The sequence below is a fragment of the Tinamus guttatus genome, unplaced genomic scaffold, assembly GCF_059628265.1.
Source record: "Tinamus guttatus ecotype Peru unplaced genomic scaffold, ASM5962826v1 Tinamus_guttatus_pri_ptg000115l, whole genome shotgun sequence".
In the NCBI taxonomy this organism is placed as follows: Eukaryota; Metazoa; Chordata; class Aves; order Tinamiformes; family Tinamidae; genus Tinamus; species Tinamus guttatus.
Genome location: NW_028288649.1, coordinates 1519749 through 1536006, shown reverse-complemented (window position 1 = coordinate 1536006; position 16258 = coordinate 1519749). Strand labels below are relative to the sequence as shown.

General features: G+C 41.0%; 1 protein-coding gene across 1 annotated transcript in view; it reads left to right on the top strand.

Annotated features, from left to right (window-relative positions):
• Positions 1 to 2367: 2367 nt before the first annotated feature.
• Positions 2368 to 16258, top strand: part of TMC2 (transmembrane channel like 2) — a 35356-nt gene continuing 21465 nt past the window's right edge. Inside the window, exons 1-9 of the mRNA XM_088521047.1 lie at positions 2368 to 2413; positions 2727 to 2774; positions 4799 to 5150; positions 6159 to 6308; positions 7891 to 7981; positions 8629 to 8710; positions 9030 to 9136; positions 11520 to 11618; positions 15883 to 16025. Coding sequence (XP_088377173.1) covers positions 2368 to 2413; positions 2727 to 2774; positions 4799 to 5150; positions 6159 to 6308; positions 7891 to 7981; positions 8629 to 8710; positions 9030 to 9136; positions 11520 to 11618; positions 15883 to 16025 — 1118 coding nt within the window. The remainder of the gene's footprint in view (positions 2414 to 2726; positions 2775 to 4798; positions 5151 to 6158; positions 6309 to 7890; positions 7982 to 8628; positions 8711 to 9029; positions 9137 to 11519; positions 11619 to 15882; positions 16026 to 16258) is intronic.

Below are 16258 nucleotides of genomic sequence, written 5' to 3'. Positions count from 1 at the left end.
GGCACATTCTGAGAGCTTGTCAGGGAAAAACGGTGATCTGCCTCTCCTTCAAGGATATGTTCCAAAACGGACAAAGATCCTGTGGTTTTTATCATTCTGCGGCTGCAAATCAGCCATAGGTCGACTGTTGTTTCTGGAGGAGGAGGACAGCATCAGTTGGGGTTAATTATTTTGTTTATGCTTATCTTGAGGTTCTAAGGCAAAGAGAGCAGGAGATAATATGAAGAAGATTCTGCTATATAAAATGCCAAAACTGAAAGGCAATGCAGGGATTCCTCTCTCCTCTTTAGGTGATCTGGTCCAGTGAAGCTGGTGGTATGAAATCTCTATAATCTCTGCTTATGAAAGGGAAAAATACTGGCACCCAGCCTGTAAGAGTGCAACTTTGTCATTGCCAGTTTCATTATATTTTATAGTGTAGATACAGGGAGGAAAAGTGATATCCACAGAGAGCTTATTGCAAATACTTTCTATGATAAATCAGCCATACTGATACATTGCTTTTGGTGAAGAAAAAAATTGCACTGCAGCACGAGTAGTGCCAACATAGAGAGCGTATTGCAGGCAGGTGGTAGGCACCCCCATCCCTCTTGCCTCTTATTCTGAATGGACTGCCTGTTCTCCAAAATCTGGCTTTCATTTAACAAGGAAAAATGAAGTTTCTAACTCTGTTGAGAAAGGCAAAAAGAGGCTGAGGCCCGATGCAATTAAGTAACCTGCAGAAAACCTGGTCCAGCAGCAACAACTGCTGTGAATTGCTCTGTTTTGCCTGGAGAGGTATTAATTCAACAGCATAATGATTGCCAGTGCAATGCTCCAGGCAAAAAATATATATATATATATTTTTTCTACCTACCATGCTGACATGGAGCATTATAGGTGAAACCTACTCACTATCAGAACATTCAAAGACTGCTACCCCCATCATCAGGCCCAGTCAGACCCACTGGTGCAGGACACACAATACAAATGCCCTGTGTAGTGAACTTGTAGGCTTAGAGGTGTTAATAATGTATGTGCACATAACATACATTATATATTTAGCTCAGGTGAGTTGAGCTGAAGTCAAAGGTAGATCAAACAGTCCATGGGATTCAGCTTTAAATAGCTGAAAGGCTTGTTTGATCTAAAAGTCAGCAAGCAGAAAGAAATAGGGTCTCCCATTCAGGCTGGCATCTTCTCACGTGCATCCAATCCTGAACAAGTGTCCCATGCAGAAACGTTCACCCTGCTCAGTGCAGCAATATCCATCCCTTGCTTTTCATATCAGTTTTCTAAACAGTCCTCTTTTTTGGGAGTCTTTGTGTATTGTCACCATGCCAAGACCACCATGAAGTACAGGTACACCACAGAAATAGGGTGACTGTATACTTGCCTCTTCAGAAACTATTCATGTTCAATCCTCATGCCTGCAGGTAAAACCCTGCCATCACAAATGTATCGACTCCAAGAGAAAACTGAAACTCTGCTCTTTGAACCCTGTTGAAACCTTCTTCTGAGGCCGGCCAATGAGGCAGATGCTGCAGTTTTTAACCCCTAGATTACTCAGAACTGTCGTCATGGAAGCTCCAACAGAAGACTGCAAGCTACAGGAGGCAATACAATACTTTGTGGTACTAAAGCACCTTCCAACTGAGGGTCGCACATAAATTAATTAGGCCTCAGTACACCAGAAGGAAAATCTATCCCATTTTACCTGCGAGTGCAATGAGTATGCAAAGGTCAAGCAGAACGGAAGGAGCAAGAGACAGAGCCAGTGTCCTGACTCCTGACTCCTTGCTGCATCTATTCTCCCATGAGTACCCTGACAAGGACACACATGGAGGACCAAAGGTGACCCACAGCCATGTCCGAGACACTCTGCACTGAGAAGTTTAATAAAGTGCAGAAGGAGAATGACTGGAAGGGTTACACAGATTGACGCAGGTCAGTAAAGAATATGGCATTAAGAAAGCTGACACTTTCAAAGCCTGCAGCCGCATGCTGATGTCCAAACCAGACGTGACTTGTGTCTGTGTTTCATATGATACTACCAAATACCCACCAAAGGGCTTTCCTTCATGTTTAAATAATGCAATGCAATGTAATGCCGACAGGTGCTTTTCACACCGAGAAAGGATCAGAAAAGAAAGTGTTTGGATTGGGCTCTGGCAGAACGGGGTCTTCCCTGCCTCTCCTGCTCTGTTCCTGCCTTCCTGTTTCTGCATGGCTCGTGAGCAAGAGCTCACAGGCACCTGGGCATCCCCACTTGTGTGGAATGCTCAGGAGACAAGTTCATGGGCACCAGAAGACAGAGCCACCCGTATGTAACTGGAGTGTGCGTATGCAACATAGCAGCTACATCTGTGCGAAGGACGGGAAGCTGCCATGGGGAAGAAAAGGAAATGTGCATTAGAGGTCATCATGGAAGATGGTTAGTATCACTGCAAGATTATTTCGGTTTTGATACTGCCAAGTGCTTAACAATATGCCTCAGGGCTTTTTGAGCACAACATTTTGTGCCTGTCAAAGATCATGTGTTTTCAGTTCCCTCATGCAGGGAACTTTGTTAATTTGCCAAATTATAAGAAATAATAAGAGCATCACTACAGAAAAAGCATATAATGCATAATCAATAAAGAGTATCCTGCCAACCTCAAGCTGGCTGTTAAGAACTACCTGTGTAAAATATTGTATGTACAAATCCCAGCAACATCTGCAATTACTCTTCATTCTTTGTCTTGCAGTTGGAATAGAGATTGATGGACAAATCGAAAGTGACACAGACAGTGAAGGTAAAGTAGAGATTAAAAACTGTGGTCTTGTTTTAAAATAGAAGAGGCGATATCTTTTTTTCTCTGTGGGTTGTGACTTGCTCCTTGCTCTATAGTAGGAACTGCTGCAAGAGCTACTTGCAAGCAAGCAGATTTTTCTCTTAGAGTTTAACTTACAATAGTGATATATAAAACTCCACTCTTAAGTGGTCTGTTTCCTTCTATTCATGCTCCTAAAGTACAAGGTTGTTGTAACCCTTGTCATCCCTGGAAAAATAGGCATCACAGTAAAGCATCACCCTAAACTGGACTATGGCTGATTTGTACTGCACTGAGCTCCTGCTTGCTTTCTCTGATGGGTTAGTGCTTTTCTGTAACACTTGCTACTAGAACACACTGGTATCTTTATTGCTCATGACCGCAAGAAGACAGAAATGAAAATGGACTGGAGACAGAATGACAGCAAAATCAGGAAGAGCCAGTGGCAGGATTACACGCAACTTTATCCTTATAGTAAATAAAGAGAAATAGTTAAGGGGTAGGATTATAACACTAAACACAGAGAGAAAACTAAAGAATAAGGTTGTAACGGCACTGGATAAATGATATGAACGTAGAGGTAAATGGATATTTGTTTCACATCCCGTGGTCTGTAGACAGCCTGCATGATCCTTAAAATATAAGAAAATAATCAACAAAATGATTGATTTTTAAAAAATCCACCTTTCCCATGCAGAGAAACAAAGAAATAAAAATAAAAAGTGAATGTTCTAGATTAAACCTAGTATTTAATAGCTTGCAAATGAAATCTAAGGTAGCTAGTGGCACAAAATGGACATTTTCTCAAACAAGGTAGGTAGTCTTTTAATCTAGATCACTCTCTGAAATTTAGCTGAGATAGATAGACCATTACATAAATGAACCTAACTAGTGGCTGTTTAGAAGTGATTTGAAAGTCCCTTCTTATTCCCTGTGACAAGTGTAACTACCATCACTTACTAATTTGAGTAGCACTAGCCAGAAGAATCTATGTGTTTGTTATTAATTTCTAATTTCTCACAAAAACAAAAACTCAAACACTCCAACTCCTTTTTGTTTCTATTTTCTTCCACTTTTAGATTGCACATTTTTCACCCTGAATCCCACTCCTCCCTGCAACTTCCTCTGCCATTATAATTTCTCCAACCTTGAGGGAAAATCCAATACCAAAATGAAAAACTTAATATTTCTTTTGAACAAGCTATTTTTTTCAGGCAGAAATTTACCAAATTAGAAGCTAAAGGAATCTGAAAAACTTACTTTTGATTTTAATGTGCTTGGTTGCAAGAGAGAAGGAGTGGTTTGAGCATTTTCTGAATGTTTTTCACCCTCTCCATAGTATTTTGCAATTAAATCCTTCACCATTTAAATCCTTCTGAACTGGAAGTGCTTTTGAACCTGCGTAAATGGCTTTCTTAGTTTGAAGTGCCAATTAGAATGAAATGCTCACCAAAGACTGCCGGGCTTTTTTCTTCACTGGAGATAAACTTCCCAAATAGAGGGAAAAATTCATAGAAACCAAACCTGACGTACCTAAGCTGTACCTCTTCTCTAGAAGAGAGCCATCTCCAGACTTACTAAGTAAGCAGGTTTGAAGGACGTATCACCATCAAGGACATTACACACTATTTAACTAACTGCAATTTCTGTTTCCATTGTTCTGGTGTACTTACAGGCTAGGAAGTTGCCTGTAATGTGCTCTGAGGAACTGGGTTTTTTTTTTTTGGAATTAATTTCCAATTTTCTTACAGTCACAAAACAGCCACTGATATGCTAAAGTAAGTCTTTCTTCTCTTACATGGAAGTTGTATAACCAAGAGCTGGATGTAGCTTTCATACACGGCATTAGGCAAAGACCACTGTGCTCAGTGAATATCTGTTCATTGACTTCTCTTGGGTTTACATCAGGCACCCCATTGTGCTTTTCTTGTGAATCTGTATTGTGCCAACATGGACAGGTAAGTGCTTCCCTAGGTACTTTTTTTTTTTTTTTTACTCCATTGCAGAAGATGAAGCAAAGAAAAAGATACCTAAGAAACAGCCTCGTAGGGAAGCTGTCAGGCCAAACAGACTTGAAAGGGAAAAGCGACAGAAAATAGAAGACAAAAAAGAAGATGAGGAGGAGGAGAGCAAAGAGGAAGATAATGGTCCTAGACAAAATAGAGCCTCTAAGAGAAAAACTCTCCAAAGAAAAAACAATGATGGCAAAATGGCAGAAAAGGGAGTAAGCCGGAAAAGAGAGAGAGACAAAAAGGCTTCTACCAAAGAGCAAAAGGATTCAGAAAATAAAGAAAAGAAAACAAACAAGGAGAAAGGAAAGGAGAAGGAGAACAAAGAGAAGAAAGAGAGGAGAAGCAGGTAATTTAACTATCCCTAAGTACTGTGCTACATCACAGAACCGCAGTTATAGCTTTATAGATGTGCCCTGAACTTGTGGTATATTGGTCAGAAGTGCAAAACCAACAGACTGCAAATAAGTTGTTTCTCTCTCCCAAAAAGATACAACTGTGAAGAATAATAGTGTAAAATGCAATGTTATTTCCAAAGTCTTCAGTCAATATTTTTTTATCAGGGAGGATCAGATTCATGTATGTAATTGAGGCGTAAAGCATACAGTTGGAGATGGAAAAGCCCTCTTTAAATCTGGACATATATTAATGGTTGAGAAATGGAAACATTGAGGCTAAAAGTGATCTCTCATGTTTTCAAGTCTTTTCCCCTGTAAAGTCTTGTTTGTTCCAACCTTCTGCCTCTCCCCATATCTTATTTCCCTTAAAGATGCAAAAGACATTTCTCTAGAACCAACTGCAGCACTAGACAAAGTTTGTGTGGCTGAAACGTGGTCCAGTGCACAATGTTGGGTGAGTTACAGTGGGGCACAATCAACTCCTGATTATCACAGCTGGAATCAGCCATGCCCTGGCTGCAGAGAGCTGCTGCTGGCACTGCACCAAGCAGTGGGCATAGGAGGGAGGCCACCTGATCCCTGAGGGAGATGCAGGCTCTGGATGCATCCTGAGGATGTTTCAGGGGTGCTGCCCCTTATCTCGAGATTTCCATATAGGAACACCCCAAAGCCTTGGGCAGAGGCAGGTCAGAATCAGAGCAAATACGGCACCAGGAAGTGGGTATCTCTAGCCCTGTTCTGTCCATATTGCACCTCTCTACCCACTAGCCTAACCTAGCTGGTGACCACCTTTACCCTAGATGGTGATCCTCAAGCAGGGAGGACCCTGCTTCACTGCAGACCAACAGACGGCTCTGGACATCACATGGGCTCCCCTGGGGAAGGAGAGATGATGCCCACCCAAACCACTGTAGCTTCCACCCAACTGTGAACATTTTTTCCTATTTGTGCACTTCCAGTACTCCTTCCACTTCCAACTCATCCGATGAGGAATCGCTGTCAGAGGAAGAGCTTGCAATGCTGATGGAACAGGTAGAGCAGAAGAAAAAACTAATTTCCACCATGAGGAACAAGCCCTGGCGAATGGCGAAAAAACTCTCAATGCTCAGGTAGCTACCACTGAGCAGTAATCCATGTGACAGGGGTGTTTGCTTACTGTCAGCTGCATTTTGCCTTTCTCCAAATTTGCATTTCTGCTGCTGACACCCTAACATTCCAGTCTTGGAAAAAGCAATGAGCAGAAACCTGGCCTACCTCACTTAAACATTCTGGTTTAAATGATCTGGGTTAAAATGTGGAATTCATTTTTCAGTCTCTGTAACCAGAGAAGGGATGAGGCACAAATCTGTTCAACTGATATCCACAGCGAGGTCATTCTACCCTTGTATTTAAAACCAAATGATTCACTACTGTCAGGCTACTTGTTAAAGCAAACTCTGTGTCCTCCTTTGCTTATTCATGCCCACTGTTAGACAGAAATCAAAGCAGCAAGGTGACATGTTACTCACACTTCCTGAAACAGTATTGCTTGGAAAAAATACTGTGTTGTTCAGAGATGTTTATGGAGCAACGATAATATTGCCACATAGACCATATTGAATGTAAGAAGAGCATAGACAGCTGCAGCACAGACACTTTGTGTAGGGGAATCAGGATATGCAAGGCAGTGAGGCAGGCCTGTGGGGCTGACCAGGGAAGGCGAAACTCACTGATCAACATGGAATCTTATAACAAACTGGATGAGTCACTGAGGGAAAGATTCAAAACCCAGCGCTATTGATTAAAAGTCACCTAAAGCCCCTTTCTACCAGATGAGAATTTTGGTGTTCAAAAAGTATTGCAACATGCATAGAGCTCCATAGGGATGGCTGCTGTCCTGCTCTTTGTGTTTGTCTAAGATGCTGCAGATACTCAGAGCTGCAGCAACGGTTTGTCTCTATTTTTCTATTTTTATACTCTGAAGGCCAAGACCTGCTCCGTCTTTGATTAGACTTAGGAGCCTTGAACACTGCCAATTATTTCTATAGATCTGGATAAAGAAAACTATGTTAAAACAGCTATGCTAAAATATCTCACAGGCATGCTATGAATCTCATTACAAATAAAATCTTATGACCCTCCTAGTTAGAAATTCTGAAAAAAATGAAAAAAAGTGCAAATGCTATTTCTGACATATAGGATATGTTATATAGGATTCTGTTAGCTAGCATTCTGCCTGGGGTTGTGTTTGATACCTTATCTCCATCCTGTCATTTTATCCCTGAACCATGGTAAGCATTACCACCCTTTACTGAAACAAAAAAAAACAAATGAACAAACAAACAAAAAAACTGTTGCATTGTTTTTGCAAAGGTGCAAAGAACTGTAGAAAGGATCTCAGTGCTGTACATTCGTTATGTTATACAAACTTACTCATGAGACAAGAAAGAATTAGCCCCATCACACAGATGAGAAATGTGAAGCACCAAGGGAATACAAAGGAGGCCTTATATTTAATCTCTTCTCATTTTATATCATTTGCATCAACACACAATATAATCTAATTCACAAACTCAGCGCACTCTATCAACATCTACCTTTGCTCTGTATTTCCTGTATTTTTCCACTAGCGCAGGCAGTACGACTCACAGAAGTGAAAGGCTGAAGGCCCTTTCAGTATTTCAATAACCATCTTGTTTATTTTTAAATTAGAGAGGCACAAGCTTTTGTAGAGAAGTTTGAAGGAGCTTTGGGAAAAGGAAAGGGCAAAAAGCTCTACGCATATAAGATGATGATGGCAAAGGTAAGCACTGCAGTGATGGCAGAGAAAATACTGGGTACCTGTTTACATAATCAGCATGTTTTTCACAGAGTTTATGACTCATATTTGGCATTTGGTTGCAATCTGCAAAAACCCTAAATTATGAGAGATGGTACCAACTAAGGATGAGAGAGGTCATTGCAAATTCATGTGTTCTCCCATGGATTTCCATAAAATTTCATCTTTCTTGTTAATGAGGAGATAACAGTGACAATTGTGACTGTTTTGACACTGAAGTGGGAAAGCAAGTTGCATGTTGTCCTAGAGATTATACTGAGAGGCAAAAAAATGGAGCCAGTCCTGAGCTGATGAAATCAATAGGAGTTTAGCCACTGGTCTGGGGAGAAGGCATTCGAGCAGTGCTTTCCCCAAAGCCTAGAAAAGTTAAAATTCAAATAATGAATGTTAACACTTGTGGGGGCCTGGGCAGGTGACGGGAGGGTTTGATTGAAAATTGTTTCTGAAGGAGCATAGAAGATCATAACCAGATCCAGATCAGAGTTTCTGCTTAGAACATTAAGGCTTTATATGCATTTCTAGCAATGTTACCAAAGTCTAACATTAAAGCCCTTCTACAGCAGCCTACCTGTTCACACTTTTCTGCTCACATTGATGTTGTCTTGTTTCAGAAATGGGTGAAATTTAAGAGAGACTTTGACAATTTTAAAACACAGTGCATTCCCTGGGAGATGAAGATAAAAGAAGTGGAGAGTAAGTTGAAGCTGTTCTGCCATGTGAGGTGGCAATCAGATTTTTTGTAAGACAGCTCTGAATTCTCTCAAAACTTACCCAAATTACCTGTCCCCAGTCTTTGCTCACCCTGAGGTTTAGAACTAAACAAGGGGCACGTACCCTTGGCAATGCTGGTCTTCACTGTCCCTATAACCTTGATTGCAGCAGTGGTGGGGAGCTTTTGGGAAAGCGCCTGGGCAATACATGATGGGTGATCTATGGATAGAAGACTGCAAATTTAGCTGAGGACAGTTTATACCTCCTAAATTTCTAACCTCTAAGTATCTTCTGGTTCAAGGTCATTTTGGCTCCTCAGTTGCTTCCTACTTCATATTTCTGCGATGGATGTACGGAGTAAATCTTGTCCTTTTTGGATTAATATTTGGACTGGTCATAATTCCGGAGGTAATTATTCTGCTTAATTCAGCTTTCAGTAATATTCAGCTCAGTGATTACCAAAAACATGGGACTGATGACGCAAACAAGTTTTTATAATCATGCTTTAAAAGATCAAAATGCGTAAGAATGATATATACAAATAATAACTTATAAGGCTGTTACGGACACTGAAGCAGAAGCTATGTTGAAAGTAGTACACTTAAAATGCTATTGAAGATCCTGCCCATCTAGTAGCTAAAACAGAAACTCAGAAATCTAAATTGATGGTACTTTTACATTTTGACTGAAGTGAAAAACATAATCTGGGAATCCTCTTATGTAAAAGCTCAGGTCCATACAAGATAGAAGAAATGAGCTGTCTTAAAGCAATTAAGAAAACCCCATTGACAGGATGGCAGCTTCCCAAACATTTTATTTGCTTTTCTCTACTGTAAAAATCATAATAAAGGTGTTGAAGTAGGCATAATTATTCCTACTTGATTATCAATAACCAGAAATAGTGGCGACAATCAAGACCTTATTGGGTTATTTGAGTTCACTTTTGACATAAGTTCAATTTAAAGAGCACTCACAAATTCAAGGATAAGGTTACAATGGAATACTGCCCGGATATCTAATGGATGGCTTCAATGCTGGAGTCCCCTTCTCTGGGCTTGGAGATGCTGCTGTCACCTAGGTTTGGTGGATTGCCCCAGAGTGATGAAACCCATAAACGCTGCTGGCTCGGCTTGGCATGGCTGGACAAGAGGGGGACACCCAAAAGCACCTGCTTCCAGTTTCTCCAGCAGTGTGATTGTGTGCCATTAGAATCATAGAATCGTTACAGTTGGAAAAGACCTTCAGGATCATCAAGTCCAACCATAAGCCCTTCAACACCATGCCTGTTAAACCATGTCCCTATGTGCCTGATCTACGCTGCTAGGGATGGTGACTCCACAACTTCTTTGGGCAGCCTGTTCCAATGCTTGACTTCTCTTTCCATGTAGAATTTTTTCTTGAACCTCTCCTGGCACAATTTGAGGCCATTTCCTCTTGTCCTTGGAGGGGCTCAGGCCCTGTGCAACAGCCATGGCAAAGCCCTGAGAAAGGAGCTATCCAGTGAATGAACAAATGATTTCCTAAGAACTTTACTAATGCTTGTTTGAGAAATAACCCTTTTCTGTACTTCTAATTGAGATGATTCACAAGGAAGAGTTTTATTTTTATTTTTCCACTTCTAATTTTTCTTGAAGAAGGAAAAGGATCCCATAATCAGCTTCATATGATCATTTACAGAAGAATTTTTTAATAGTGCCATTATAGCTCAAGCTAAATTACTCTATATGGTTTTCAAAGGCTGCGCAATCCACAGACAGGGGCATCTGTTCTGTTCAATGAAGCTTTTTATAGAACAAAAATGCACTGTATAGTGTCTCCTGAGGACCATGTTTTTGTTCTTCTTAATGTGGTTGTTCACACTATCAAAAATATAAACTTTGTTTCCTCCCAGAATAGAGAGACATAACCATTAACACTACACAAAACAAATGTATTTTTGTGAAGAACTATACATATGGTAGAGGATAAAATAGCTTTATATAATTTGTCTTTAAAGTATGCACACTATTACTCATTGCCTACTGAGCTGTTACAATATGGAGAGTAGCTGGGCAATAAACATTTAATCATAAATGGATTCAAAATTAATTAGATGGCCCTGAAAAATAAGCGATAGATAATATGCTAGGATCCTATGAATGCTAATGAGATATTTTGGTAGGTGCAGTAGAATCTGCTTATAAATATGTTATTAACTCTCCATAGCCCTTGAAGTTCTCCCCGTGAACTTCAACAGCTGCTGGACTTGCTGCAGTTCTGCTTTACCTGGTGCCATTAGGAGAGAATGTGCCATGAAACCTGTTCCTTGTGTCATCTTGCTCCCATCTACACTTCTTGCCCAAACCAAACTGCACTTCACCTCATCTTGAGATCATTTCTCCATTCAAGGTTATATAGCATGGAATCTATTGCAAGCTTGACCAAATGCTCTTGACTCCCCTCAAGGGAAGAGTCCTGTGTACGCAGATAAAAGTAATCCCTTTAATGCATTAGGCCCATGAAGTTCAAGTGAAAAGGCCTCTTGCTAAACCAAGGACATTTAAATGGGAACTGTTCATGGAGAGAGAATTCCTTGCCAAAATACTTGCTGTACAATGGCTGCTACTAGGGAAAGGAAGCTCCTATGATTATTTGGGTGAAATTAACTCTTTTATGCTCCGGGTTTGGTATTAAGAAGATATATATTAAAAGAAGAAACGAAACAGAATTAAGGAAATAATTAAGAAAATAATGAGAAAAGTTCTGCAGTGTGTTATATTATATATGTATCATCATTATTAATGCTCTCCAGGTCCTGATGGGAATGCCATATGGGAGCATGCCAAGGAAAACTGTACCCCGGGCTGAACAAGCGACAGCTATGGATTTTTCAGTTCTTTGGGATTTTGAGGTAAGTATAGAACAGTTAATTATAAGAGATCAATTGGATTCCTGGTAAAACCATCAAAAGTTATCATCTACACACCTAAATTCAGTTCAAAGGTAAATAAAGCAACACACATACTTTTTGTAGAAGACAAAGATACTTCCTGAACAGCAGATAGTGCAGGTCCCCAGCATGTGCATATGCAGGCATCTGCATGTGGACTTGGAATTATTTTCATATACAAATGAGCTTCCTGGCCTATGCCACACATGCATTTACCCAAACGCACACATACATATATGTCTTGGTTTTGCAGGAGCACAACAGATGTATGTTCACTCAAAACAGCATGTGTCATGTCCAACACAGAGCTGGCTGACGCCATCCAAGATGTGTGTCTGAGGTCACTGCAGTGCAAAAGGACAAAGTTCACTAAAGCCAGTGCAGTTATACAGCTCCGTACTGAAGAAAAAAAGAAATTTAGGAACACAATGTCTGTCTATCTACATTTTTTGCAGAAAGCACTAGATGCTGAAGATTTTCCTTTTTTTAAATGAGCATTAGTAGAAGCAGGTGACTGCCTAAACTGTATCATGGTGACTTTGGTACAGCTCATTTAAACCATATTCCGCTTAACCTAATAATCCAAAAAATGACTTTAAGCTGCAGCTCTGGTTTACTGAGCAGAGAACATCTTAACATACCAGAGAATTTGCTTAGAGCCTTGGGAAGAGGATCATTCCCCCTCATCCTTGCCACCACTATGCCTATAAAATATTTTTAAATGCCTTAAGCTGCTACAGGTTTCAGATTTGCATCTTAAAGGAAAGGCTGAGCTTGCAGCAGCTCACTAGCTCTGCTCAGCCATGGCTGCAGTATTGGTTCAGGTCCAGGATTGTTGGATCCAAACTGCTTACAAGCCACAGAACTAAAACTCTGGTCTAAGTAACCAGTATCTTCATATAAGCAGAAAAAAAAAAAAAAAAAAAGATGAGAAATTAATGAAATAAAATGGAATAACGGTAGTCTGCAGGAGAGCTGTTTGCTCTTCATTAGTAGCAGCATTGCAAATACTGAAGAAGATTTCAGTTTAGACACAGGGGTATTAATGAGGTAATATGCTACAAAACCATCCTCTTGGGTTGTCAGGCACCACTACATGAACTTATGCATAGCTAAAATGAAGGTCTTGCAAGCCTATTCTTTGGAAAGCAGCCTGCCTGAAAGACATTTCAGGTTGAGCACCCAAAATTATTCTTTGCCTTAGGAGAGTTAGGCCAAAGGAATTGTTTTTAGAGGAGACAGTATTTCCAAGAATAGAAAAAGATGATTATTGAGAATGAAGGTAATCTACTATAACCAGTTCCTTGGCATCTCACGTTCAGAGATGCTATTTCTGGATTTTTTCTTTTTTTTTTTTGTGAAATGCTATCTGGCACTGGTGTGCATATTATGTTATTTGGAAACACCCTTAACATAAAAACAACATAATTTCCTTTGTTAAAGAAAGAAGCATTCGAATACTTGTGTGTAAATGAATCCTATGCAGTCACACCTTTGTACATTGCTTATTTTCTGCTAAGAATCATTTAAGTCTCACTCTCCCAGTCCTTTAGCTGACTTGCAAGCATCCAAAATTCATCAGAGCCAAAGGTGAATTAGTGACACATCAAATAACATTGCAATGAACAAAAAGCTCATGTGAGGAGCACTGTGTAAAAACACCAGAAGCATCATTTAAATTCCTTCCCCCAGGAGGAAAAAAAAAAGGAAGGAAGGAAGGAAGGAAGGAAGGAAGGAAGGAAGGAAGGAAGGAAGGAAGGAAGGAAGGAAGGAAGGAAGGAAGGAAGGAAGGAAGGAAGGAAGGAAGGAAGGAAGGAAGGAAGGAAGGAAGGAAGGAAGGAAGGAAGGAAGGAAGGAAGGAAGGAAGGAAGGAAGGAAGGAAGGAAGGAAGGAAGGAAGGAAGGAAGGAAGGAAGGAAGGAAGGAAGGAAGGAAGGAAGGAAGGAAGGAAGGAAGGAAGGAAGGAAGGAAGGAAGGAAGGAAGGAAGGAAGGAAGGAAGGAAGGAAGGGAGGGAGGGAGGGAGGGAGGGAGGGAGGGAGGGAGGGAGGGAGGGAGGGAGGGAGGGAGGGAGGGGAGGGGAGGGGAGGGGAGGGGAGGGGAGGGGAGGGGAGGGGAGGGGAGGGGAGGGGAGGGGAGGGGAGGGGAGGGGAGGGGGGGGAGGGGAGGGGAGGGGAGGGAGGGAGGGAGGGAGGGCTGAATTGCAGCTGCTGATTTTTTTTAAGACTATAAATCGTACACATAACAGTAAGGAAATTACTACTGTTGTATTAGCGCAAAGGACTATCGACTGTGACCGAGCTCCTGCCTGGCAGTTGGTGCACACATTTACATTCCCCTGCTGTCACTGAGGGCTTGATCCTCCACTCCCTTCTGCCAGACAGGCCCTGTCCTGAGCCTGCTCCCTTGGTGCTTGACATCAGGGAACAATTGCACAAGTGGCTCATCTGGCAGATTTTAGAAGTGATCTCCAGCCATGGGGCAATGATGTGCAGCTATAACTCAGAAGATGTCAAATTAAGCCTTCACAAAGCCTTGCCCTTTAAAAAGGAATAAATGCTTATACCAATATGCTCAGTAGGAGAGGTGCAAGGGAGAAATACGTTTCAAAGCAGACTTAAAATGAATAGTCAATACTGCAATCCCTGAAAAAATATATTTCAAGAGAGAAGAGCCAGTGGAAATGCATGATTTGGCAGCAAGTCGGTCAGTTCATGCCTTTCTAGAAGAACAGAAAGAAATATATCTCACTTGGACATCAGACACTATGTCTCACAAATGGAGTTTAAAAAACATACTGGATGATGTAGAGACACTCATTTTCTGGTCCCTAGAATATGATGTATTGGAGAGATAGAGGTTTGGGATTCCAACCTGAAAATAAGCCTTGCTAGTGCATCATCTTTGTATTTTATGAGGCTTTTTGCTTTGCAACTCCCCAGTCCAGAGTATACATAGCATGCTACAAAGCTCTGACCTGTCAGGTGCAGTCTTGCTGAGTTACGCGAAGTGGCTCAGCAGAGCTGGCCAAGAAACATACAAAGTTATCCTGTACTGGTGGCACAGCACTTTTTGTGCAGAATAAACATGCAGCTAGTGTTGCACCCAAGGATATCAAGGTTTAGACTAGGTTAGGAATGAAAAAAAAACTAGTGCTTTGGGGTATCCTCATCTTATTGATTAAATGAAAGTGGTCAAACACTGTAATAGAGGCACAGAGAGACTGTGCGATCTCCATCCATGCAGATTTTCAAAACTCAGCTGGCCAAAGCTTTGAGCCACTGGATTTAATCATGAAGTTGTCCTTGCTTTAAACAAGGAGTTGGACTATATGACCTCCAGAGATGAAATCTTAAATAAATTATTCAATGTTGCTAAACTAGATCCAGTTTCACAATGTCTCAATTTTGGTTCTTCCAAAAACTTGATCAGAGAGGAACTTTCTTTACTATCACAGCTAGACTGATTTTCTGCACATAACTTATCAACTGAAAGACAAGAGACCAAAAACAAACAGGAAGTACAATATGCAATGATATATAACAACTTGGGTGACATTTGACAGAAAAATAGGAAAAGATGCTTAACGCAGGTTAGAAGATCTGCACACTCATTGAGTAATAGAGCAAAAAATAGCTCTGCTTAAGACATCTTAGCTGATATTGTGTCAGAGCTTTTCTTTCACAGAAAATAATGCTTTGATTTTAGCCTTTAGTTTCATTTGCTTTGCAGGAGGTAGCCTGTAAAAGGAACTAAATCTGCAGGAGCCTGAACGTCAGCTGCCTCCTAGCTGAAAGAAAAAATTTCATATCATGGTGGGAAACCCCTTTACTGTAGCATTTTCACAAGATTTTTATACTAGTCTTTGATACTGGGTTAGAGAAACAGATGAGCTAGAGTCACAAAGAGCAATAAGGAGTTGTTTTCTGCTAGAGATGAAACAATGATAGATAAAAACTGCATTTTACTTTTGAGCTGGTATTCTCTGACAAGCCTCCTCTCTTCTTCCCTCTCTTAAGGAGGCTACAAACAGTACATGAACACTTCTCAAAGATGATAGGGCAGCAAACGGCTGAAAATGAGACACTAAAAATTTTGCCAAGTTGATTCTTTTTAAATCTTCCCTTTTCACCAAATGGAGGAAAAATATTTTGCAGGAAGCCTCTTTCCTGCAGAATAAAAGCTGCACTACTTACTTACACAGAGTTTGCTTTTCGCTTTTCTCCAGGGATACATCAAGTACTCGGCACTCTTCTATGGCTACTACAATAACCAGCGGACAATTGGCTGGTTAAAATACAGGCTACCGATGGCATATTTCATGGTTGGGATCAGCGTATTTGGCTATAGCCTGATGGTTGTTATAAGATCGTAAGTATGGTTGGGGTTCCCTTCTCTTCCAAATACATCCATACGTGTCTTGCAGCTCATTTCCCCTCCACCAGCCACAGCTCAAAGCTTGGTTCAGCTGCCGTGTGGCACCCACAGCCCCAGCAAGGACCCCATGGACATGGAGCCTGGGCAGCCCTTGCGGCTCTGCAGGTGCCGGGCCCTGCAGCAGCTCGGGCACCATGAAAGGCTTTGCCTCTCCATGCTGTGACTCA